The 24,334-nt window shown below is 42.8% G+C and overlaps 2 protein-coding genes across 2 annotated transcripts in view; both read left to right on the top strand.

Moving 5' to 3' along the window:
* Positions 1-253: 253 nt before the first annotated feature.
* LOC135699940 (uncharacterized) lies at positions 254-1,926 on the top strand. The gene is made up of 3 exons (XM_065220269.1): positions 254-548; positions 611-1,474; positions 1,535-1,926. Exons 1-3 carry the CDS (start codon positions 414-416, stop codon positions 1,691-1,693), a joined length of 1,158 nt encoding a protein of 385 aa, XP_065076341.1. The 5' UTR covers positions 254-413; the 3' UTR covers positions 1,694-1,926.
* A 2,800-nt stretch (positions 1,927-4,726) lies between these two features.
* The window catches only part of DPCoAC (dephosphocoenzyme A carrier), a 30,372-nt gene continuing 10,764 nt past the window's right edge, over positions 4,727-24,334 (top strand). The window contains exons 1-2 of the mRNA XM_065220331.1: positions 4,727-5,038; positions 16,793-17,598. Coding sequence (XP_065076403.1) covers positions 17,454-17,598 — 145 coding nt within the window. The 5' untranslated portion in view covers positions 4,727-5,038; positions 16,793-17,453. The remainder of the gene's footprint in view (positions 5,039-16,792; positions 17,599-24,334) is intronic.

The following is a 24,334-nucleotide window of genomic DNA, read 5'->3' as shown; positions in this document are numbered from 1 at the left end:
CGATTAATTTTTGCGATGCGTGAAAGGATCTTGTTTTTGTTGTGACAGCTGACGTTGTTATGGTTATGGCTGCTATTTTTTTTTTGCTGAACAGCTGATTCGGCTCGTTGCGTTTCTTCTTTACCGACATCAACATTATTTTTCTGTGGATCTCGATCTCGCTTTGGGTGCATGCAGAAGGGCGGAGTCGTTTTCGAATGTTTATTAACAACAAACCGCGTCCGCGGGGATTGTTTCTGGATTTCTAGATTAATTTGTAATTTGTTGTTTTATTGGTTACAATAACCGGTTATTATAAACTATCAAAGTTTATTTGAATACCAAAAGCAAAATCGAAGAAGTGTAGTTAGTTGCATATTCAACGAAAGTGTGTGTCTACTTCCGGTTCCGTCATCTCGTCCAAATCCATAAGCATGAGCAACTGCGAATGGACCGTCGAGGAAACGACCCTGCTGATCCAGAAGCGGCTGGAGATGTTTAGAGGCGCCCGCAGCGATAAGGTCTACGATCAGATTTCAGACTACCTGGTCCAGAAGCACAACATCCATGTAAAGCGCGGCCGGTACTGGGATAATCGGTAGTTTGATAATTTTCTGTTTTTTTTTTCTAGAAAAATGCATCCGCTTGCCAGTCCCGGTTCAACAATGTCCTGAAAACGTACCGGCTGTGCGTCAAGCGACTGACGAAGGACAGTAATAGTATTCGCAAGATGCGATTTCCCTTCTTTGATATATTCCACCAGTATTACACGAACAAGACGGACGAGGAGAATGCGAGCAGTAAATGCAAATCGGAAATCTTCCTGGTTGACATCTACGAGGACAGTGACGGTGAAGAAGGCGGTAGCATGATGATAGATTCCAGGCAGACGGATATTCAAAACGAACATGATGGGCATGCCGAGCTGACGGCGAATAACGGATTAAATGATTTGAAGTTGAGATTGATGGAGCAGAAGTTGCTCTACTACACGAATCAGAACATGCTGCAGCAGGTCAAGCAGGAACACTACCGACAGGAGGAGCAGGAACGTGCCCGAGAACAGTTGACGGACGAAGAAATACAAAAGGTTCTTCGGGGAATTCATTCGTGTTTGATAAAGAGTCAGGATGTGAAAATCGTACCGCCGCCGACGAAGAAAGTGGATGACAAAGTCGCTCCACAACTTGAAAAGCCGAAGATTACGAAAGAAATGGAAGGTGTCAGTTTGGTGATTCCGATCGAGGTGGAATCCGGTGAGGAGGTGGAGGATGAATTCAACGGGGAGGCGTGGTCCGCTAGCGCGGGAAGCAGCGAGGAGGTAATCAACAAGGCGGAAAAGGCCCGGCTGAAAGTGCGGAAGAACATCTTTCCCGCGTGGAACCGGATCCAGACGGTACTGCTGATCAAGATCCACTGCGATCTTAGGCCAAAGTTCAAGGGGTTCAATTTATTCGAGTGCATCTCGAACAAACTGATTGAACTGCACATAAATGTAATTTGCTTCCCATCATCAACGACTGGAGCAAAGGTTTTCAAGGTTTTATATTTGCAGCGAACACCCAGAGACTGTCGGACGCGATGGAACAATCTTTTCCGGAGCTACAAGGAATGTAGATCAAGACTGCAACTGAACGGTAAGGCCGTTGTTAAGTTTGAATACTTTGACGAGATTGATGCCTACTACAAGGATCAGCAGTTTCTATCGATGTAAAGGAGGTGATTGGGGGGTTTGTACAACTGTCCACATAGTATATATAGACAGCCCTCAAAAAGTTGATGATTTATATGTTTTATACTACATAAACGAAAAAAAAGTCGCTTCAAGCTAAATGAAGAGTGGCAAACATTTTAGAGAAAGCCCTGTCCTGATCTAAGAAAAAGTTTGTGACCCATTGAAGGCATTATATAAAAATATATTAAATTTCGACTATGTGAACACCCCCCAAATCGCGATTAGAGCCATATTTAAGGAGATAAATCGATTTAAAAGTTTGGAAAGTCCACCAGCCAACAAATAAAGGATTTTTAAATATTTTATATTGGGAAATCCGGGTATTGAAATTTCGACCATCTGAACACCCCCCAAATCGCGATTAGAGCCATATTTAAGGAGATAAATCGATTTAAATGTTTGGAAAGTCCACCAGCCAAGAAATATAGAATTTTTAAATATTTTATACCGGGGAATCCGGGTATGACAATTTCGACCATCTGAACACCCCTTAAATCACGATTAGAGCCATATTTAAGGAGATAAATCGATTTAAAGGTTTGGAAAGTCCACCAACCAAGAAATATGGAATTTTTAATTATTACAGTTTGGGAAATCCGGGTATTAAAATTTCGACCATCTGAACACCCCCCAAATCGCGATTAGAGCCATATTTAAGGAGATAAATCGATTTAAAGGTTTGGAAAGTCTACCATCCATCAAATATAGAATTTTTAAATATTTCATACTGGGAAATCCGGGTATTAAAATTTCGACCATCTGAACACCCCCCAAATCGCGATTAGAGCCATATTTAAGGAGATAAATCGATTTAAAGGTTTGGAAAGTCCACTAGCCAAGAAATAAAGAATTTTTAAATATTTTGTACTGGGAAATCCGGGTATTAAAATTTCGACCATCTGAACACCCCCCAAATCGCGATTAGAGCCATATTTAAGGAGATAAATCGATTTAAAGGTTTGGAAAGTCCACCATCCAAAAAATATAGAATTTTTAATTATTTTACTTTGGGAAATCCGGGTATGAAAATTTCGACCATCTGAACACCCCCCAAATCGCGATTAGAGCCATATTTAAGGAGATAAATCGATTTAAAGGTTTGGAAAGTCCACCAGCCAACAAATAAAGAATTTTTAAATATTTTATACTGGGAAATCCAATTGAAAAAATTTCGACCATCTGAACACCCCCCAAACCGCGATTAGAGCCTTATTTCAGGAGATAAATCGATTTTAAGGTTTGGAAAGTCCACCAGCCAACAAATAAAGGATTTTTAAATATTTTATACTGGGAAATCCGGGTATTAAAATTTCGACCATCTGAACACCCCCCAAATCGCGATTAGAGTAATATTTAAGGAGATAAATCGATTTAAAGGTTTGGAAAGTCCACCAGCCAACAAATATAGAATTTTTAACTATTTCATTTTGGGAAATCCGGGTATAAAAAATTTCGACCATCTGAACACCCCCCAATTCGCGATTAGAGCCATATTTAAGGAGATAAATCGATTTAAAGGTTTGGAAAGTCCACCATCCAACAAATATAGAATTTTTAAATTTTTTTATATGTACTGGAAAATCCGGGTATGTATTTTGAACTTTTTTTTCAATGATGTATCATTCCAAGAGCAAATTTTCATTACGTCGAATGTAACAAAGGTAAACAAAGTCGAGCTATCAGTGTCAATCGATTCTCCTGCTATTACACTATATACTGTCCGAATATAGGATCAAATCCCATTTTTAAATTTATTTGCCAGTCAAATTGCTTTTTGACGTAATCACCTTCCGATCAAAATAGTTTTCGATGTTACTTAAGTCACCCAATTTCTATGGAGATGCCGTTTGACTTAAGTAACAGTGCTGAGAAACCCGTGAAAAGTGTACGTTCGTCGTTTCGCTTTCTCATTATTAAAGTGAATAAATCGAACTGTTTGTTGCTAAGATGATTTCGGTAGTCCTAAAATGATGAATGGGCTGCACGTAAGGAGACGTAATTGATAATTCTCCCGAATATCCTGGTAAATACACTTTGACTTAAGTAACAATAGGGGCCACCAAACGACGTATAATAACTTATTTTTTAGCATGAAAGCTAGCGATTTGCATTTGTATGATTAAAACCCTGCTAAATATGTTAAACATTGCTATCACTATGAGATTATATGTGTTTACTTGGAAATAGGAATAACTTTTCGGTCATCAAAACAAAACTTTATTTTTCTCGGATTGGTGCGAATGTTACTTACGACATAATGAAAATTTGCTCTTGAAGGTCTCTTGACTGGTAGTTTGACGTTGCATCGCGCACAGCTCTATACGCAACAAAAATAACCTTTCATGCAACAATCATCAGCTGACATCCGCTTGCCAAACACGGACGACACACACACACACACACACACATTTTTTTGCGAGGGTCATTCGTCTGTAAGCGCTTTTCATTCATGCGTAAGTTTTGTTTACGAATTTGTCTTCACGGACGATGAGATCAACACAAAATTGAGTTCAATTCGACTACCAATAGTGGATTTGCTCGCGAAGTGAGTAAAACTTCTCGAATATGACGAAAATCTAGAAGTTCTTCCTGGAAAAGCTCGGAAAATTTTACTCGCACTGCAGAGCAAATCCACATTTTGCAAAAGTGAGTCGAATTCAACTCAATTTTGAGTTGATCTCACCGTCCGTGTGTTCTTCGCAACGTCCCACCTTGCACGTCCGTTGCGTTGTCGGTAGTTGTTTAACGTCTACGACTAGCGGTATTAGTTGTAGAAAATAATTATCAGAGTAGGTGTTTTCGTACTAATTTCTTCGTGTAGCAAAAATCGTACAATGGAGCACTAATAGGTGAATATACAGGTAAACACCAAAACAAAAATTTCGCACCCGTCCAAGTAGTGTGGGTGTGTGCCCGATTCGGGTGGTGTTGGTGTGACGTACGGTTGTTGTTGGTTTGTGTACGCTCTGTTTTCAACGTTCTCAAAGTCCTCGTCATCGTAGTCTCGTAGTAAATCGCCCGCGATGTAGTGTTTCAGCAGCAGTGACTAGTAACGGGTCGTGTGGGTAGAGGTTGCAAATTACGTTTGTTATTTTCGCACCCGATATGGTGGACATAAAAGTGGAATAGGACCAGAGTAGTGTACGATTCGAACAATAAAGAACAAAGTTTCCCATGTGTTTTCCCCTCACGATACTCGGATTATTGTGCTTTGGATAATGATGGGGCGCTAATACGGTGTCAAGAGTGTTTTCTACGTCGTGGAATCCTTGTACAGGCAATCAAGGCTAGAAGAGGCTACAGCAGCAGGTGATTACCTAAGAGGTAAGTCATTTTCTTATGGTTGTTATTGTTCTTCCGCACACATAAGCTAAATAATAGCAGTAATTTGCTGCTCTCGACCTACCGTTAGGAAGTTAACTGATAACAGGAGCTATTCGAGAAGGAAGAGGGTAGCACTCAAACTATGCGAAGATATTCTCAGTCAGGTTTATGTAATCGTTTTTTTTTTTACACACACGGGCTGGTTTTTTATTATATATAGGTTGATTGATGAAACCACATTACGGAGCTCCGGAGCCGGGGATTAAATTTTGCGCTGCTTCTAATCTACAGCTAAATCTTTGATTATCATTTCAGCCATACTACATCAAAGCACTGAGAATGATGATAAGCATGTGTGTGACTGCCAGGTTCCAAAGGGCACCTCCAGTCTAATCCAGGCATGTGTGTCACGTTTTATTATTCATTCGATGATGACGACGACGAGCAGAGCCAAGCAAACGAGGGTTCAAATGTCTATATTGATGGCACTGTGGCAGTCAGCAATTTATCAGTTACCTCGTTACGCTCTTGCTCTTGCTCTTCCGTCCACACCAGAGAAATGTGTCTCCAATTGTGGGAGTTTGTCGATCTATTTATAGAGCAAGAAGTTGTAGGAAATTGAAAAGTCCAATGTCCGATCCGTTAGGTGCGCCAGCCATTGGTTATTTATTGCCCGTCCTATGACATTCGGGAAATGGAGTTTTTTTTTCGATTATTGTCCTTAAGAGTGTGAAAATTTACCACGGGCACAATCATCGCTTGGAAAACGAGCAATAGTATAGTCTTGTTTACCCATCATCGAGTTTTGCCAGGAAACGAGCAGAACAGGTACCATTGCCAAGCGATTTGCCACTTCCACGGAACGGTGACTGAAATGTAAACGGTTTTCATATTAAAAAAATAAGATTCGTGAAAAGATTAATCGGATAAAAGATTAATAATTAAAAGATTAGTATCGGTGTTAGCTGTTGTAGCACTGCGTAGTTTAATTCATTGCCAACTATCGGATGAAAATAGCTGGAAATTCAATCTATGGCACAGTTTCATTTAGTGAATTTTCACTTATAGTTGGCAGATAGAACATTTTCAAATAAACCTGCTATTCCAACAGACTTATTTCTGACAGACAATGAATTAGTTTTGACAGGCAGAGAAAATTAACTAAAAATGGAACACTGTCTTAGTGTCGAGGCGGGACGCTACTTGGAGTATTCTGTAATAGCAAAACCGACTCAACTAGTTCTATCAGGCCTATTCTGCGCGGCGTGTGAGGTGAGGAGATGGTGAAGTGACAATTGTCACCTCGGGTGAGGTAACTCTCTGTTTGAATTGCACGGAGTCTCATCTCACCCGAGGTGACAATTCTAGATAGAGCTGGAATTAGGGCGTAACAGCCTTTGTAAACAATGACTTCTCTCGTTGATTTCTAGGAATTCAAGGCACGCCTACACAAACCAACACATCCATCAAGTACGGGAAGTCTTCCCCTACTCGATGGTGATGTCGATTTGCCAGGGAGAGCCATGACATTCGAGAAATCCTCGAGAGAAGTAATTGTTTACAAAAGCTGTTACGCCCTAATTCCAGCTCTATCTAGAATTGTCACTTCATTTGCACCATCACTGTCACCTCACCTCGCACGCCGCGCAGAATAGGCCTATATAAGTTAAGTCCAATTGTTCGAATTGGAGGAAGATTTGCGCTGTCGGAATCGATTTCGTTTGGCAAGAAATTTCTGATAATTCTTCCCAAACTTATTACTAGTATGATCATCCAACACTGCCACGAAAACTATGGCAATATTTTAAAAACTAATTAGTGAAACGGAGCGAGTCTTCACCAAAAATAAGACTTGCTCATTGTGCTGCACAATACAGGTACTCACATATATTGCAAATTTATTTTTCGTCCCCCCCTATTCTGCGAGTCACGTGACTCTCTCTCACCGGTGAGGTGACAAATGTGACAGAGTCGAGCGACTCGCAGAATAAGTGGGATTGAATATGCCGGACTTTGGACTAAAATATGAAAACCGAAATTGAGCTAAACAATTTTCGGGATAAATCGAAATTACCATGCAATTCATTTCAGGATTCCCATTATATTAATCCAAATGTATCTTGGAATTCTGCTTATGAAATTTTTCATAAACTTACTCGAAATTCTTCGAAAAAATTACTTTGAATGCTCCTTTGAAATATGCATATTCACGCACTCGTGCTCACACTCACAACGGCGAAAAATCATTCTAGCTTAAAACTCAGAGAAACCTATTAAACGTCAAATGGCATCAATCGCCTGATGCAAAAACAATAGTTATAACTGACGATCAGCGAAATAAAAGTCCGAAAAAGGAACACCAGCAGAAATAAAACGCGACGGATTTAACTGCACGGAAATTGTACTTTATTGTCTGCTCTACTCAAGTGAAAAGATACGAATAAAAAAAACGTCACAGCGAAGTGCATCTGTTGTTGGTATTGGTGTGAACATCGAGGTAATGACACGCTGATCTCAGGTTAGGCAGAAGGTGGTCATTGTTTACTCCCACACTCCCCCTCAATGAACACCGACCATCAATGGCCGAGGCCCATTCGCTCCAGCATTTCCCGAAAACGGACGGCACCCAAAGGTTTAGTGAGTGCATCCGCAGTCATTTCATCTGATGGACAGTAGACAAGCTCTAAGTCTCCTTGATCGCAGAGATCCTTCACGAAGTGCTTCTTGGTATCAATATGTTTTGATCGTTTGCTGGTACGCTCCGCCTTCACAAAACTGAGGCAACTCTGGTTGTCCTCGAATATTGTTGTCGCCTTGCTGGTATCCTCGCCGATCTCGTTGAACAGTCTGCGTAACCAGACCAGTTCTTGGGATGCTTCGCTCAGTGCTACATATTCGGCCTCCATTGAGGACAAACTCACACATGATTGGCGTCGACTAACCCAGGTAACAGGCCCCGATCCGAAGAAGAAGATAAATCCTGTAGTCGATCGTCTGCTATTTTGGTCACCAGCCCAGTCGGCGTCGGAGTAGCCAATTAGATTCCATTCATCTCCTCGTCCGAATTTCAGTTGAAGCTGTTTGGTCCCTTTCAGGTACCTAACGACACGCTTAGCTGCTTTCCAATCCCTTTCTGTTGGTCGGCTCACACATCTTCCGAGAATAGAGACGCATGCTGCTTTGTCCGGTCTGGCGTTGACCGCGACATACAAGAGGCCCCCAACTAGACTGCGATATCTCGTTGCATCCACAAGCTGATCACTGTCTTCCCCTGCGCGCATGTATCCTGCTTCCATAGGCGTCTTCGATACGTTACAATCGGTCAACTCAAACTTGCTGATTAATGTCTTAATGTAGCTGGTTAAACGGATGCTGTAGTAACCTTCATCACGCAGAACTTCCAATCCAAGAAACTGTCGCACCGGTCCTAGGTTGGTTGCTTCGAATGCATCACGTAGGGCGTTATAAACGGCACGTATTTCACTCTCATCCTTACAGCCTACTAGTAGATCATCAACATATACTATCAGAATAACTGTCTTCTCGTCGTCATGACGCAAATACAAACACGGGTCGGACTGGCATTGCTTGAAGTGCAAGCGAGTCAGTACTTCATGCAAAGCTCGGTTCCAACATCGAGCACTCTGCTTGAGGCCATAGATACTTTTCTTGATCCGACAAACCAAACTCTCCTTCCCAACAGCTTCATACCCGGGAGGTTGGCGCATATAAACCTCCTCCTCCAAAGTTCCGTTAAGGTAAGCGGTCTTTATATCGAAGTGGTGCAAAATCATCTGCCGTTTACCAGCGACTGCCAGAACTGCACGAAGCGTTGCTAGACGAGTAACCGGAGCAAACACGTCCAAGTAATCGATGCCGAACCGTTGATTAAAACCTTGGGCTACCAAGCGCGCCTTATGCTTGATAACCTTGCCGACCTCATTCCGCTTCAGCTTAAATATCCACTTTGATCCTATTACCTTCTTACCTTCCGGCAGCTGCATCAGCTCCCACGTTTGGTTCTCAGCATGGGATAGCATTTCCGCGTCCATTGCTTGCTTCCATTCGGTAATCTTGACAGCATCTTTGCAACACGTCGGCTCTTCCATGGAACACTCAGCTACGCCGACAACGAAGTCATCATACCGACTCGGCAGTACACCACGCGATCTACGATCTTCACGTCGTAATTCACGATCCTCCTCATTAATAATGACTTCTGGATCTGATGTTTCCGCTTGATCTTCGGGGCAAATCCAAGAAAAATCCTCTTCACTTGATCTGTCTGTAGCATCGTCCCAACCTTCGAAGCTGCTGTCACTACACAGCTCTCCTTCCGGCTCCAACGGTTTACACGAGATCTCAATCTCCTGCTCAGACTCCTTGCGAGCTGCGTCTGGCTGCTGATGCTCCCCTAGCAGCACACTTGTCATTCAACTGTTGTGGTTACTTGTATGCACCCTATTTCAGTCACAATCAAGTTGCAGCAACCTATTTTGATGGATGTGTGTTGCTTGGGTCCGATCCATCACCGTGCTCGAGAAACTTAGCATCGCGACTTATAGTGATCCGATTTGTAGTTTGGTCGAGAAACCGGTAACCCTTATGATCTTCGCTGTACCCGACAAAACGTAGCTTAACTGCTTTCTGGTCCAACTTTGATCGATCCGGGATGTGCACGTAGGCTTCACAGCCGAAAATACGGAAATGTCCTATGTTCGACTTCAGGCCAGTCCACAACTCAAACGGTGTTCCTTTAACCACTCGAGAAGGCAGCCGGTTCTGCAGGTACGCTGCCGTCATAACTGCCTCACCCCAGTACAGCTTGGCCATGTTCGCATCCGCCAGCAAACAAATCGCCATCTCCTGCAACGATCTATTTTTCCGCTCGGCGACCCCGTTTTGTTGGGGTGAATACGGAGTCGTGAGCTGTGCTTTTATCCCTTCGCTTTCGTAGAATGTTTGCAGTTCACGGTTCACAAACTCACCGCCTCCGTCTGAACGAATGACGAGAGGTTTTCTGTCAAACACATTTTCTACCCAGCGAACATCCTGCTTTATCTTTGAGGCAGCTTCACTCTTCTTCCTAAGCAAATACACCACCGCATAACGACTGAAGTCGTCGATTAGAGTCATTATGTAGCGATTGCCGGAAGGAGTAACGGTTTCCATGGGACCACATAAGTCGGTATGGATTATCTCCAGAGGACGTGAGGTGCTTCTCTCCGGCTTAGCTGGAAACGGTTTCCTTGCTAACTTGCCCTTCAGGCAACACTCACAAGTGATTCTAATACCGCAATCTTTAAACTGGAATCCACTTACCAACTTGTCCTTCTCCATGATACGCAAGACATCGGGGTCCCGATGGCCAATCCTCCTGTGCCACAGGTGCTGACAATTTCCATGGCTGCTGCCGATCTTCCTGGCACCTTGCTCCATTCGAAGTTGGTAGAGACAGCTGACTTTATCTCCGACGACGACAGTTTCACCAGCTTGGTTCTTTACTTCACAGATCTGCTCGTTGAACTCCACAACAAATTTCTTCGCGACCAGCTGACTAACCGATATCAGCCCTCCATCGAGTTCCGGAACGTATAATACATCCTTGAGCGTAATCTTGACACTTTCACCTTGTCCGTCAACACCGAACGCGATACCGTGACCCGCACCGCCGACGCTGGTCTTTTTCCCGTCCGCGAGTGTCACACTCGAAACCGCACACGTTTTCAACGCCACGAAAAACGACCGGTCACTGGTCATATGGCATGTCGCGCCGCTATCGATAATCCAACCAGATAGACCGCCGCCCACCATAAAGCAAACCGCACTTCCAGCTCCGTGAGCCTGTTTGGTCTTCCCACCTTTGTCCTTCGAGCTGTCTTCCTTGTTTTCCCGGCGTTTCTTCGTTTCACTTTTTGCAGACAACCACTTCTTACAGTCCTTCTTGAAGTGTCCCGGTTGTTTACAAAAAAAAACACAACTTTTCCTTCTGTTCACCACTCGCGTCCGATTTCATCGCCTTGAGATCTCGCGACTCGCGTTCACCACGCTCTATGCGCTGATTATATTCGTCCAGCAAACTTGCTTTCACCGACGTGACAGTCCAGTCTGCATCCGCCCGAGTTTGCAGACTCTGTACGAGCGTACGGTATGACGACGGTACACTGCGGAGAATCGTCGCAATCTGCAGCGGTACATCCAAATTTTGACCGGCGGCAGCCAATTTGTCGAACAATCCCTCCATGGAATTCAAATGATCTTCCATGCTATCACTTTCACTCATACCCAAACCCATATAATGTACGATAGTGGACATCGTTGCTTTCTCATGGCTTTCCTTAAGAGCGTTCCACATACCCTTCGCACTGGTTGCACTCTTGACCAACTTGAACTGGCTGTCTTCTAGGAACAGCCCAATATTTGCCCGAGCCTTTCGATCCTTATTCTGCCACTCATCCGTCACAGGTTCTGGCGCCGCGACACGAATCACTTCCCACAAGTCATCCTTTTCCAACAACCACTCCATTCGCTGTTTCCACGACGCCCAGTTTTGTTGGTTTAACTTGGGGAACAAAACTTTCGCAGCGTCCGCCATTTTGTTCCGGTCTCAACCGCGTGGAAGAAAACTTCTCGAAAAAAAAATGTTCGCTCTCAGTTTTCCACCGTCGTTTTCTTTACCCGTTCACTTTTTCACTATTTCACTTGCTGGGCCCATAACCTATGGTGAAACTACGACCAAACAGGGAAGCGAAACGATCAGCGAAATAAAAGTCCGAAAAAGGAACACCAGCAGAAATAAAACGCGACGGATTTAACTGCACGGAAATTGTACTTTATTGTCTGCTCTACTCAAGTGAAAAGATACGAATAAAAAAAACGTCACAGCGAAGTGCATCGTCAGTTCGCCGCTTCTTGTTGGTATTGGTGTGAACATCGAGGTAATGACACGCTGATCTCAGGTTAGGCAGAAGGTGGTCATTGTTTACTCCCACAATAAAAATGAATAGCGCCAATTTTCGAACTTGAAAACTCATCCGTGATGTTTGCACTGTTGAATTTTGCAAGGTAAAACTCAAAACTGGTCCACCTTATACAACATTCTTTTGACGAATTTTGGAGGAGACGAACCAGCAGAAGGAACAGCTGCAACAATAGCAGCAGCAGAAGCCGCAAGAACAACAGCAGCATTGGAAGCAGCCGCAGCCGTAGGAGCTGCATGGCTAATTCGTGTATCCGTGGACGAGGCTGGAAACCTCGTTTCGGTCACGACACCGCTGTCAGCTGTTCTAATAAACGGATAAAGTTCAGATAGGAAGAAATGTCGATGCCGGCGCCGGTGGTGTAGTGGTAAGCGTGACTACTTTCTCACTCTTCAATGGGTCTGGGTTCAATCCCAGTCGAGGTCGATGGGATTTTTCTGAGGCATTAATCTCTGGTCACGTCTTCCTTCGGAAGGGAAGTGTGTGTTTGAATGGGTGCGATATCCTACGTAGGTGTGGAAAGCTGCCTTTCTGCACATTCGATTGCCGTCAATGGATGGCAATCGATGTCCGTCGGTGATTGGCACTAGATTGCGGAGCAGGGGACCGTCGTTGGGTGATAAAGATGAGCATTGTTTCCGGTAAGGTTGGGATTGTGGAGTGTTGCTATGCAACTGATTGCCCTGATTTCTTCATCCTCGGTGGTCGGAATGATTGTACGCAGTCCGGAACGGAATGACGTACCTACTTCGGACAGGCATCAGGATGTGCGCTGACAATTCGATTTAGGAGAATCCATGGCGAGACTTGGTGAAGATTCACGGTTGTGCTTTGAAAAAATTGAAGCAATCTCATGATTTTGTTTAATGAAGGGAATATTTTCGGAATTAGTAGGTGGTACAAGGCCTAAACCCAAGGGGTAGGTCACTCCGCACACCACTCTTGGGTCAACATTTTTGTTTACTCATCGCTGAGTTCCTGCACTTTATGTGATTTATAAGTAAACTAAACGCAAATTTGGGTAGTTCTCATTGGTCGTGTATTTGGGTAGGGAAGGAGGTGAAGCGTATAGTCGCTATATTCATAGTCTGGCGGATAGAATCTCGGGAACCAATTGAGCCGTCAAATAGCGGAACCAATCGAGCAAATCATGACCAACAACAGAAAAGAGCACATCAGCTATTGCGAACAAAACTTCGGAAACCCTTTTCTCGTGACTCAAGGCTTGCCTACGCAAACTAACACCATCTTTGGGTTGAGGAAAGTTTCCCCTATCCGATGATGCCGGTAATTTGTGTTCGATTGGCGAGGAAAGAATAATCCACGGTTTGGTTATAAAAGTTGATAGTGCCTTTTCAATTGTTGGTCTACAATATATTGAATTGGTTCCGCTTTTTGATGGATCGAAATTCTATCCGCCTGACTATGAATATAGCGACTATAGTGAAGCGTGGTGACTAACCCACCTGCAAGCACCAGCAAAATTTGGCTTCACTCGAGTTGTTCGCCGATGACAGGCGTTTCAGTCCTGTGGTATCCTCTTCCCTAATAAAATGTGTAAGACTATTTTGCTTAACGACGTGTTCAGGGTATCATCCAAACCATTTATGGAATATTTATATAGTTTGGGTTATCGTTCGGCTATGGTATTATTTTTTATTAGGGTTACCCTTTGGTCCCACTTGCTCCCCAACCCTCGTTAATTTGAACAGCTAAACTTGGGGGCTCATTTAGAATTTATTTAACCCTCCGTTACTCGCGCTGTTGTACTTTGTACAACACACATGAGTTTTCCATTGCCATTTTGTTGTTGAGTTACCAATCGATCTGAAACCAACGAGTATTCCTCAAAAAACTTGTGTTTGTGCAACGTCATTTATATGTCTAACTACCCTACCCGCTGTAACGAGCAATACAAATAAACAATACAACAGTGTCTCGTATGCCTCCGCCATGGCAGGACGGCAAAGCAATCGGTGTTTTTTATATTTAATCAATCCGTATCACAAAAACACAACGTAGGGATCCCGCCCGTGCGCGATCAACTTGTTTTGAGCTAAACAAGCTAAACTTTGATTACAGTAAACACCTAAAAATGCGGATAATAGGGAAAATGTAAATGGAAACCGCGTAAACTGTGACCATACTACGTGGGATTTGACTTAATTTATTACAACATGGAATATATCGAGATCCTGATCAGATATAAAGTTACTGTCTACGACAAAGTTGTTCAGGAGATCATAGCCTTGTCGCTGGTGAACAGTAGTTCAGAATTTTCTCACTAGGTAGCGCTAGTATCCACGTGAAATTATCAAATAAAATATCTCGAGTTCCCAACCAGATAGAAAGGTACTGTCTTCGGCATAGTTGTTCAGGAGGTCAAGGCTTTTTCTCAGGACAGTAGTTCAGAGTTTTCTCACTTTGCGGCGCTACTATACATGTGAAACTCTTGCATATAAAATATCTCTAGATCCTGACCAGATAGAAAGTAAATGTATTCGGCAAACTTTTTCAGGAAGTCAAGATCTTTTTGTTGGGTGCTCAATAGTTCAAAATTTTCTCGATATGCGGTGCTAGTATACACGTGCCTTTCTCGCATATTCAATAGTTCGAGATCTTGATCAGCTAGAAAGTTGCTGTCTTCGGCAAAGTTGTTTAGGGGGTCAAGGTATTTTAGTTGGTGGACAGTAGTTCAGAATTTTCTCACTTCATGGTGCTAGTATACATGTGAAATTCTCGCATATAAAATATCTCACGTTCTTGACCAGATAGAAATTTACTGTCGTCGGCAAAGTTGTTCAGGATATCACAAAATTTTTGCTCGTGGCAGTTGTTCAAAATTTTATCACTACGTAACGCTAGTAAAATGTGAAATTCTCGCCTGTGATATATCTCGAGATCCTGACCAGATAGAAAGTTACTGTATTGAACAAAGTTGTTCTGGAGGTTAAAGCCTAGAACTTGTGAGAAAATTCTGAACTACTGTTCACCACCCAAAATACCTTGACCTCCTGAACAACTTTGTCGTAGACATAAAACTGTATATCTGATCAGGATCTCGAAACAAGCCACATGCGAGAATTTCACGTATATTCTAGCGCTACGTAGTGAGAAAACATTGAATATTGAACTACTGTCCACTAGGAAAATCTATCTGATCAGAATCCTGAGACATATTACATGCGAGAATTTCGCGTGTATACTAACGCCACGTAGTCTGAAAATTCTGATCAATTGTGCACCAAGCAATAGGCATTGACCTCATGAACAACTTTTTCGAAGACAGTAATTTTCTACCTGTTCAGAATCTTGAGCTTAGCATACGCGAGACATGTACACGTTTACTAGCGCCACGTGGTAAGAAAATTCTGGGCTACTGTCCACCAGCCAAAAAGTCTTGAACCCCTGAACCATTTTGCCGAAAACAGTAACTTTTTATCTACTCAGGATGTCGAGTTATTGTATATGCGAGAATTGCATGTGTATACTAGCACCAAGTAGTGGGAAAATTCTTAACAACTGTCCACCAACGAAAAGATCCTGACTTCCTGAACAACTTTGCCAAAGACATTTACTCTCTATCTGGTCAGGATCTAGTGATGTATCACATGCGAAAACTTAACATGTATATGAGCACTACCTAGTGATAAGATTCTGAACTACTGTTAACCAGCAAAAATGCTATGATCTCCTGAACAGCTTTACCTAAGACAGTAACTTTCTATCTGGTCAGGCTCGAGATATTTTATATGAGAATTTCACGTGTATACTAGTGCCACGTATTGAGAAAATTTTGAACTATTGTGCACCAAGAAATAGGCTTTGATCTCATCAAAAAAATTGCCGACGACAGTAACTTTCTATCCGGTCATGATCTCGAGATATATCACATGCGAGAATTTCACATGTATTCTAGCGCTAATTAGTGAGAAAATTCTCAACTACTCTCCACCAGCGAAAAGGTTATGATCTCTAGAGCAACTTTGACCAAGACAGTAACATTCTAGCTGGTCAGGATCTCGAGATTTTCCATGTTGTAACCAATTAAGTCAAATCCCACGTAGTACGGACACCGTTTACGCGGTTTCCATTCACATTTTCTCTATTATCCGCATTTTTTGTGGGTTTACTGTGATACAAGTTTAGCTTGTTTAGTTAAAAACAATTTTTTTAAAGGAATACCCGTTGGTTTCATATCGATTGGTAGCTCGGCTGCAAAATGGCAATGGAAAACACACACTGTTGTACAAAGTACAACGCACGAGTACTCGTGTTACAAAAGTTGGTGCGAGTAACGGAGGGTTAACTGGTTCTGCTACATAGGGTACTAAACGGGGGCCTACGGTTTATTTGATGTGTTTCAACGAAATAATTACTTCGCCAGAATTATTCTGATAAGAAACCTTTATCACAATTTTGGGAACCATTCGAGCACCTGCCCCATGTAGGTACCCTCCCGTCCACTATCAACGATGACCTTCAGCCGCCGTCGTTTTGCCTTCAGCTAGGTTTGGAGTGAAACCTCGATGCCGCCCGTTTCATGAACACACATACACATCATACCCAAGGCCTGCTACGGATTTGTTTGTCGATCGAGAAATCCGAGAAAAACATAATCACCTGTCGCGCGCAGGTGGGACCATTCCCAAACAAAACCAATATCGATGGGTATTCTCTGAACAACACTGCAACCCAGCTCCATTTACAAGAGTAGCTCCGCTGTTTATCATGCATTAAATCGTTAAACTTTATCTTTTCTTTGAAATTTCAGATTTTCGCAAACGCACCCACATCACCATCGCGGTCTTAGCGCCGTCTTTCCTCGACGGTATGGTCGCTAAGGGCGATGAACGGCAATTCCGCGACATTCAACGGTGACTCTGATGTAAACAGAGACAATCTCATACAACACTATACGACTACTATTATAGTCTGCCAACACCGAAATACCAAAATACGCAGTGGTCGCGGGCGCGTGTGTGTAAAAATATAAAACCGAAGAACAACAAGACCTACGACATCGTCGGAAACCGACGGTCCGACGGTGGCAGAAGATTACATTTTTGGGGCCAATTCGCGACGAGATTCCAAGATGATAAGAAGAAAACAATAATCGCGTTTTTTTTTACAAAGGAGAAAACAGTTTCGTTTTGTTTTTATTCGTGTATTTTATGAGTTTGCTGAGGAAAATTCGAATGACGTCAACGAACGAATCGCAGTGAGCAGCGGTGGAAAATCACGAGGGGAAATCCGAAATAACGTGGTGCCAAAAAATAAATCGCAGTCTACTGCCTACGGAGCTCGCGGTGTGCGATAAGAATGATAAGACGGAAGAAGGTGTCGTGAATTTCGTGTAGTGTTCAGAAAAGCGGTTACAAACACAGAGCAGAACCGGTTGGGGTGCGAGTGTTGCTGCAGTGTGCCGGTTGTTAATGGCCAATTTGAAGAGCTTTCTCGGTGGCAGCAGTGCAGCCGAAGCTTCAGGGATGGCCATCGTCGTGGGAACGAGCGGGGGCAGTCAGCTACAGGACAAGTCATCGCGAGAGACGGCCGCTGATAAAACTGGAACCGTAGAATGTGAGTGCATCGTTCGGGGCGGGTGACTTGTTTGGCGGGTTAGACTTAGCGGTAATGTTGATTGTTTAATTATGGGACTGATGACAAGTTTACTTGGTGACTATAAATAGGGATTTAGAGCCCGGCAAGAGGTGGCAATTTGTTGCCATCTGAAAAGCGGTGTTTGCCGATGGAACCTGATTTGCATAATGCATATCAGCGAAAAGTTATTGTGTTTCTGTTCGAGGTGAAAATTCAAAGAAGTAATGTGACAATACTAAAGGGTGTCCACGATGAAATTGCCACACACAAAATTGATTCGCAAAATTCGAGTTTTCATCCGATTGCCATCAAATTTTCAGGGATTGAGAAATAACTATTAAACTTCATTTTACCATTTTACTCGTATTTTATTTACAGTTCATACGCAAATGCCCGCACCTTGGCCTTAACCCCGGCCATAAGATTCTACACAACCTGTGAATCAACCGTTTTTTGCATGTAAACCCATACTTTCTTCAGTTCCTCGACTATCTTCACTACCTTAGGTCGTTTAAGAAGGTGCTGCTTCATAATCGCCCAGTACTTCTCGATGGGGCGGAGCTCCGGAGTGTTGGGAGGGTTGAACATTTTCGGCACGAAATTGACCTTATTGTCCGCATACCACTTCAGCACGTCCTTGGAGTAGTGGCATGAGGCCAAATCCGGCCAGAAGATTGTTGGGACGTTGTGGGCCTTCAGGAGAGGAAGCAGCCGCTTCTGGAGGCACTCTTTTATGTACACCTGTCCGTTCATCGTGTCCTGGGTCACGAAAGGTGCACTCCGCTTCCCGCACGTGCAGATGGCTTGCCAAACCAGGAATTTCTTCGCAAATTTGGACATCTTCTGAGTGCGGACATGCTCCGGAACGCTGAACTTATCCTTGGCCGTGAAAAACAGGTTGCCGGGGATCTGTTTGAAGTCGGCCTTCACATATGTTTCGTCGTCCATGATGCAGCATTCAACTTTCGTCAGCATGTTGAGGTACAACTTCCTGGCACGGGTTTTGGCGGACTTGTTCTGCTTCTCGTCGCGATTAGGGGCCTTTTGTACCTTGAACGTTCGAAGCCCACCCTTAGTTTTGGCCTTCTGGACAAAACTTCGGCTTAGGTGCAGCTTCTTAGCCACATCCCTAACGGAGGCGTTCGGATTTCGGTTGAAGGCCCCAACTACGCGGTTGTGATTTTTGGTGTTGTACGGAATACTTTTTCCTTCACTTCTGGGCTTCCGATCGGTGGTCAACCGTTCCTCGAACCGCTTAATCACTCGCGACACCGTGGAATTCGCGATTCCCAACGTTTTAGCGATGGAACGATGCGAGAGATCCTTGTTCTCGTGATGAATGCGCAAGATTTTATCACGCACGAGCTGTTCTTTCGACTCCATTTCCGCGAGTTTTGATCACAGGACTTTAAAACTTGCAGGATGTAAATAATGCACTATGAACTAAATCCACCCAAATTTTCATTAAATTCTACCCAACGGTTAAAAGTTAGAGCAATTTCATAGTGTGGCAATTTCATCGTGGACACCCTTTACACTCAACGATATGAGAATTTTCTCTAGGGTTTAGTGTTATGTGCATAGTTTCTCTGTTCAAACAAAAGATTTTTTTCTGTACAATGAGCTGCAGCTCGAAGTATTCAATCAGATAATGTGAAAACGTTGTTTATCTGGATATGCGGTGCTAGGCAGTGACAACTGGAATTCCTTCAGTTCGGCATTTGAATTGTCGAAGGGAAGCAAACTTCATTGCTGATTTACGATGAGCGCAGTACTGCCGACATTTTTCCGTTTTGTCGGTTAAAAGCATACAACAACCAAACAATATCACTGTATTACATCTTATGTTCAAATGCCATAATAATACTCATCAGAAAACAAAGTGAAATGTCCTACACGGCCAATGAGAACACCCCAAATTTGAGTTTAGTTTACCCATAAATCGCAAAAGTGCAGAAACCCAGCGATGAGTAAATTTGCCTCATGTTTTTCCAGGTTGTCCAGGAAAAAACTTCCGAATATGAGAAAAGTAAAGATTGGATTCAATCAGTCTACTAGGTACTACTCCTAGACTGAATAAAATTTTCGTCAATTTCCTCATTTTCCGGCAGATTTTTTAGGTTTTCCACAGGAAACCATACGGCAAATTTACACATCGCTGAGTTCCTGCACTTTTGGCGATTATGAGTGGACTAAACTCAAATTTGGGTCGTTCTCATTCACCGTGTACACCTCATCAACGATGCCAGATTTACAGGCTTATGAACACGGAAAAAGTAGACACACAAAAATAACAAACTGTGCTTTGGAACCCGCTCAACGTGAAAATATTTATGTTGCATGAAATGTAATACAAATGCTGAGTGATTTCTTTTGCTCGTAAACGCTCCTAGACCTTGTATTGTTCTTTGGTTCGCTCTACATATAGAGTGTGCAGTTGTTGTTGTTGTTGTTCTTTTTCTTCTTCTTCGTATTTCAAGCTTATTGCATATCGCATATTAGCTTATTGCGTGCTCTCAACTTAGTGTTCTAGATGCACTTCCACAGTTATTAATTGAGAGCTTTCGATGCCTGTACCATTTTTGCATTGGTATAATTCTGTGGCAAGTCCAATCATACTTCTATGCCCAGGGAAGTCGAGAAATTTTACAACCCGAAAAATTCCTAGACCGGACCGGGAATCGAATCCAGCCACCTCCAGCATGGTCTTGCTTTGTAGCTGCGCCTTTACCGACTGAGCTAAGTTGTTGCATGGGCTCCAAAAGGGCCCATTCAAATATTACGTAACGCAAGAGGGAGTGGGGGTAGTCTGGAAATGTGTTAAGCACCATGTATTAGGTATAGGAAAAGTGCGAGACTAGGGGGTGGGGGTATTCAAAAATCCACTTTTTTGCGTTACATAATATTTGAACGGGCACAAACAGTATACAACAAGCAGAAGCGATTCAACGCAAGTTTGTCCGTTTTGCTCTTCGACGATTGCCTTGGAACGATCCTTTCAACCTCCCTATAGGGTGTCCCAGAAAGTATAAGCACACTTTCAACTCGCCGTTATTTCTACCCCGATGAAGTTTATCAGCTGTTCATCGATGTATGTTGTTGTTTACTTATTGCCCAACAAGTTTCAAAATCATCATAATGCGAGGCATTTCCCCGGAAAAGCGCAAACAGATCGTGCACAAATGGTGCACTATTACCAACCTATTAGTAAGGAAGTTGACGAAAATGGAGGAAGGAAGTATCGGTGCAGTCCAAACCGCCATCCGTAAGTTACCTTCGAGGACACATCGAAATCTGGCCGTGCACCGGGATTAGTGGACCAGAAGATCACCAACCTTTGGCCAAAAATAAAAGCGCTTCTGTTCGAGATTTGGGCAAGAAACGGGCTGAAAACGTTCAAGAAGCAGAAGAAGCCGAATTGGAGACAGAACAAGCCGCATCCTTCAAATCGACGTGTGTTATCATGGACGATGAAACATACCTCAAATCTGACTGCAAAACGCTTCCGGGAGATCAATACTACACAGTCCGTGATGGTCAGGAAGACGATGCCGATAAGTATGTGCGATAAGTCAATGTTTACTGAAAAATTTGGTAAGAAGGCCATGGTTTGGCAAGCGATATGTGAGTGTGACAAGCCTTTTGTGATGATGAACACTGAAATTTACGTCCGGGAGTGTTTGAATCGGCGTCTGCGGCCCATGATCCGTCAACATGATGGCAAAGTACTATTTTGGTAAGTTACTGCCTTTCACAAAGTTTTTCAGGAGGTCAAAGCCTATTGCTTGGTGCTCAATAGTTCAGCATTTGCTCACTACGCGACATACGCTAGTATACACGTGAAATTCTCAAAATATCTCGAGTTCCCAATCAAATAGAAAGGTACTTTCTTGGGTATAGTTGTTCAGGAGGTCAAGGCTTTTTCGCAGGTGGACAGTAGTTCAGAGTTTTCTCACTAGGGGCGCTAGTATATACGTGCCTTTCTCGCATATTCAATAACTCGAGATCATGATCAGCTAGACAGTTACTGTCTTCGGCATAGTTGTTTAGGGGTTAAAGACTTTTTGGCTGGTAAACAGTAATTAAGAATTTTAAGAAAAGTAGTAGTTGAACCCTTATGCTATATCATTCATACCATTGAAATAACCTAAGGAGATCAAAAATTGGACGTAAGATGAGAGAGCTTTGAACAAAACACATTTGTATGTTCACCATCCGGAAGAACTTTGCCGCATGTACAACTTTGACGATGACAGTTACTTCCTGACCTTAAGCTATAGCATATACAAATATTGTACATGCACACTAGCGCCGCATACCGGAAATATTCTGAACTATTTAGTGTTCACCAGCAAAAAGCTTTGATCTCCTAAACAACTTTGCCGAAGGCAGTAATTTTCTAGCTGTTTGGGATCTCGTGCTGTAGCATATATGAGGATTGCACGTGTATACTAGCGCAGCGCAGGGAGAAAATTCTGAACTACTGTTCACCAGCCAAAAGACCTTGACACCTCCTGAACAACTTTGCCGAAGACATTTACTTTCTATTTGGTCAGGTTCACGAGATATTATATACGTGAATATTTCACGCTAATACTAGCGCCGCGTAGTGAAATAATTCTAAAACATTCTGCATCAAAAAATAGGCTTTAATCTCCTGAACAACTTAGTTCAAGACAGTAACTTCTAAACTACTCTCTACCAGCGAAAAGGTTATGATCTCTAGAACAACTTTGCCGAAGAGAGTAACTTTCTATCTGGTCAGAATCTCGAGATGTTCCATGTTGTAACCAATTAAGTCAAATCCCACGTAGTACGGACACCGTTTACGCGGTTTCCATTCACATTTTCTCTATTATCCGCATTTTTGGGGGTTAACTGTGATAAAAGTTTAGCTTTAGTTAAAAACAATTTTTTTAAAGGAATACCCGTTGGTTTCATATCGATTGGTAGCTCGGCTGCAAAATGGCAATGGAAACGCGCGAGTAACGGAGGGTTAAGAAATGTTAAAAACTCTCCACATTTCGAATATTCAATTCTCAGAATCTTGATGAACTAAGATGTTTAAAATTGGTGAAGACTTTTTCTGAAACCTTCATGACATGGCATAAACACGGCCAATGAGAATAAGTTGTATGGGAAATTTATAAAAACTGCAGTGCTGAGTTCCTGCAGTTTTTAGAAATTTCACATACCTCTGAGTAGAAGTGACTCTCCCTCTGAGTTATTGTCATTGGCCATGAAGATCTCTGTAATACGGTTTCCAGAAGTTCCCGGCTCCTTTCAAAAAAGTTCTATTAGATTAACTGACATTTCGAAAGTTCCCGAGAAAGGTTCCCGAGATACGACCGGAACATGTTCCGGATTGAATGGGTCATGAGACTAAATCCAATCCTTGTGACGCTCCAAATCACATGAGAATTCAAAACCTAGTTAAGCGGTAGTCATTTCAAGTACCCAGGACCACTTTGGTCACTTCCAATCATGATTAGTCTCAAAATCACCTTGAGATTTCAAAAACTAGTTCAATAAAAGACATTTGAAGCACAAAGGAAGCCAAAGTAAGTAAAGAAGCAAAAGCAAGGGGCGGAGAGGTGGCTGTCAAATACGAACAATCGTCATCTACCTCGCATAACTGGTTCCAAGCGTAAACAACTCATAAGAAACCTACAGGGTTTGTTTACGTTTGGAAACAATTTCATACAAGAATGATCAGTAGACTGATTTGACAGCATGTCCCCCCCCCCCTAGGGCAAAAGGGTTTCAAAGTACACTCAAAAACATTACAAAACTAAGAAACTCATACCAGCTGTTCACAAATAGATCTAAAAAAATGGTCTAGAGTGGGCTCAAGAGAAAGAGGCAGCTAATCAGACCCCATTAGTATCCTTAATTCAAATAATGCTGCAACTCCCACAAAACAAACTACAGAAGTCTATTCATCATCCTCTATAGTCGGTCTCAAACAATGTTCCCCACCGGTTCCAACTCTTTCCGGTCGCTGATAGATCGTTGCTTTTCACATCACGTAAGGCTAGGTTGCTGGTCTGCCTTTGAGGGCATTATAAAACCCTGAAACACAGGACACAAAACACCAAAATTTCGCGCACCCGCCACTTCCCGCGTTATCCTCATTCCGATTTCAAACCAAAACATTCAAGGTGTCAAAAACACCGGGTTGCCAAGATTGGTATTTTACAAACAATCGCAGCTTGCTCTATGGCCGGCACAATCGGCACACCTGCGGCACACTTGCGACACACTGACAAAAAAGATGACCCAAGATTGGTGTGCGGAGTGACCTATCCCTTGAATAAAGATTAAATTTTATGCATTATACTAAGTCCGATTATGGGAGTGGAATTCGATCAGTGTATACTAAAATGATAAAAAATTACAAAATCAAACGCGATGGCGCTCGTTCGTAATAATTTTCTTGTAACTATTATCGCGATGGTGTAAATGCACTTACAATTATAACTGTTTGACGTAGGATTACGTCTTTCGGCAACATATTGGGGGTGCAATTAAAAAAAATCAAAATCGACCGCGTGACGAAAATTGGTCAGGTTTTGACCACCTATAACCATAGAGGTAACTCTAACACCAGAAGGTCCCGAAGAAACGTGCTCAAGTTTTTGGCTCAGCTCTGGTACTCGGTCCCAAGCTAATCGATGCACCCCTCTTTCATAGCGAATCAAAACAAACATAGTGT

Source organism: Ochlerotatus camptorhynchus, unplaced genomic scaffold (assembly GCF_037179485.1).
Source record: "Ochlerotatus camptorhynchus isolate MF236.1 unplaced genomic scaffold, CSIRO-AGI_Acam_v1.1 ptg000124l, whole genome shotgun sequence".
Classification (NCBI taxonomy): Eukaryota; Metazoa; Arthropoda; class Insecta; order Diptera; family Culicidae; genus Ochlerotatus; species Ochlerotatus camptorhynchus.
The sequence above is the reverse complement of the archived record's forward strand: the minus strand, read 5'-3'. Positions and strand labels throughout refer to the sequence as shown.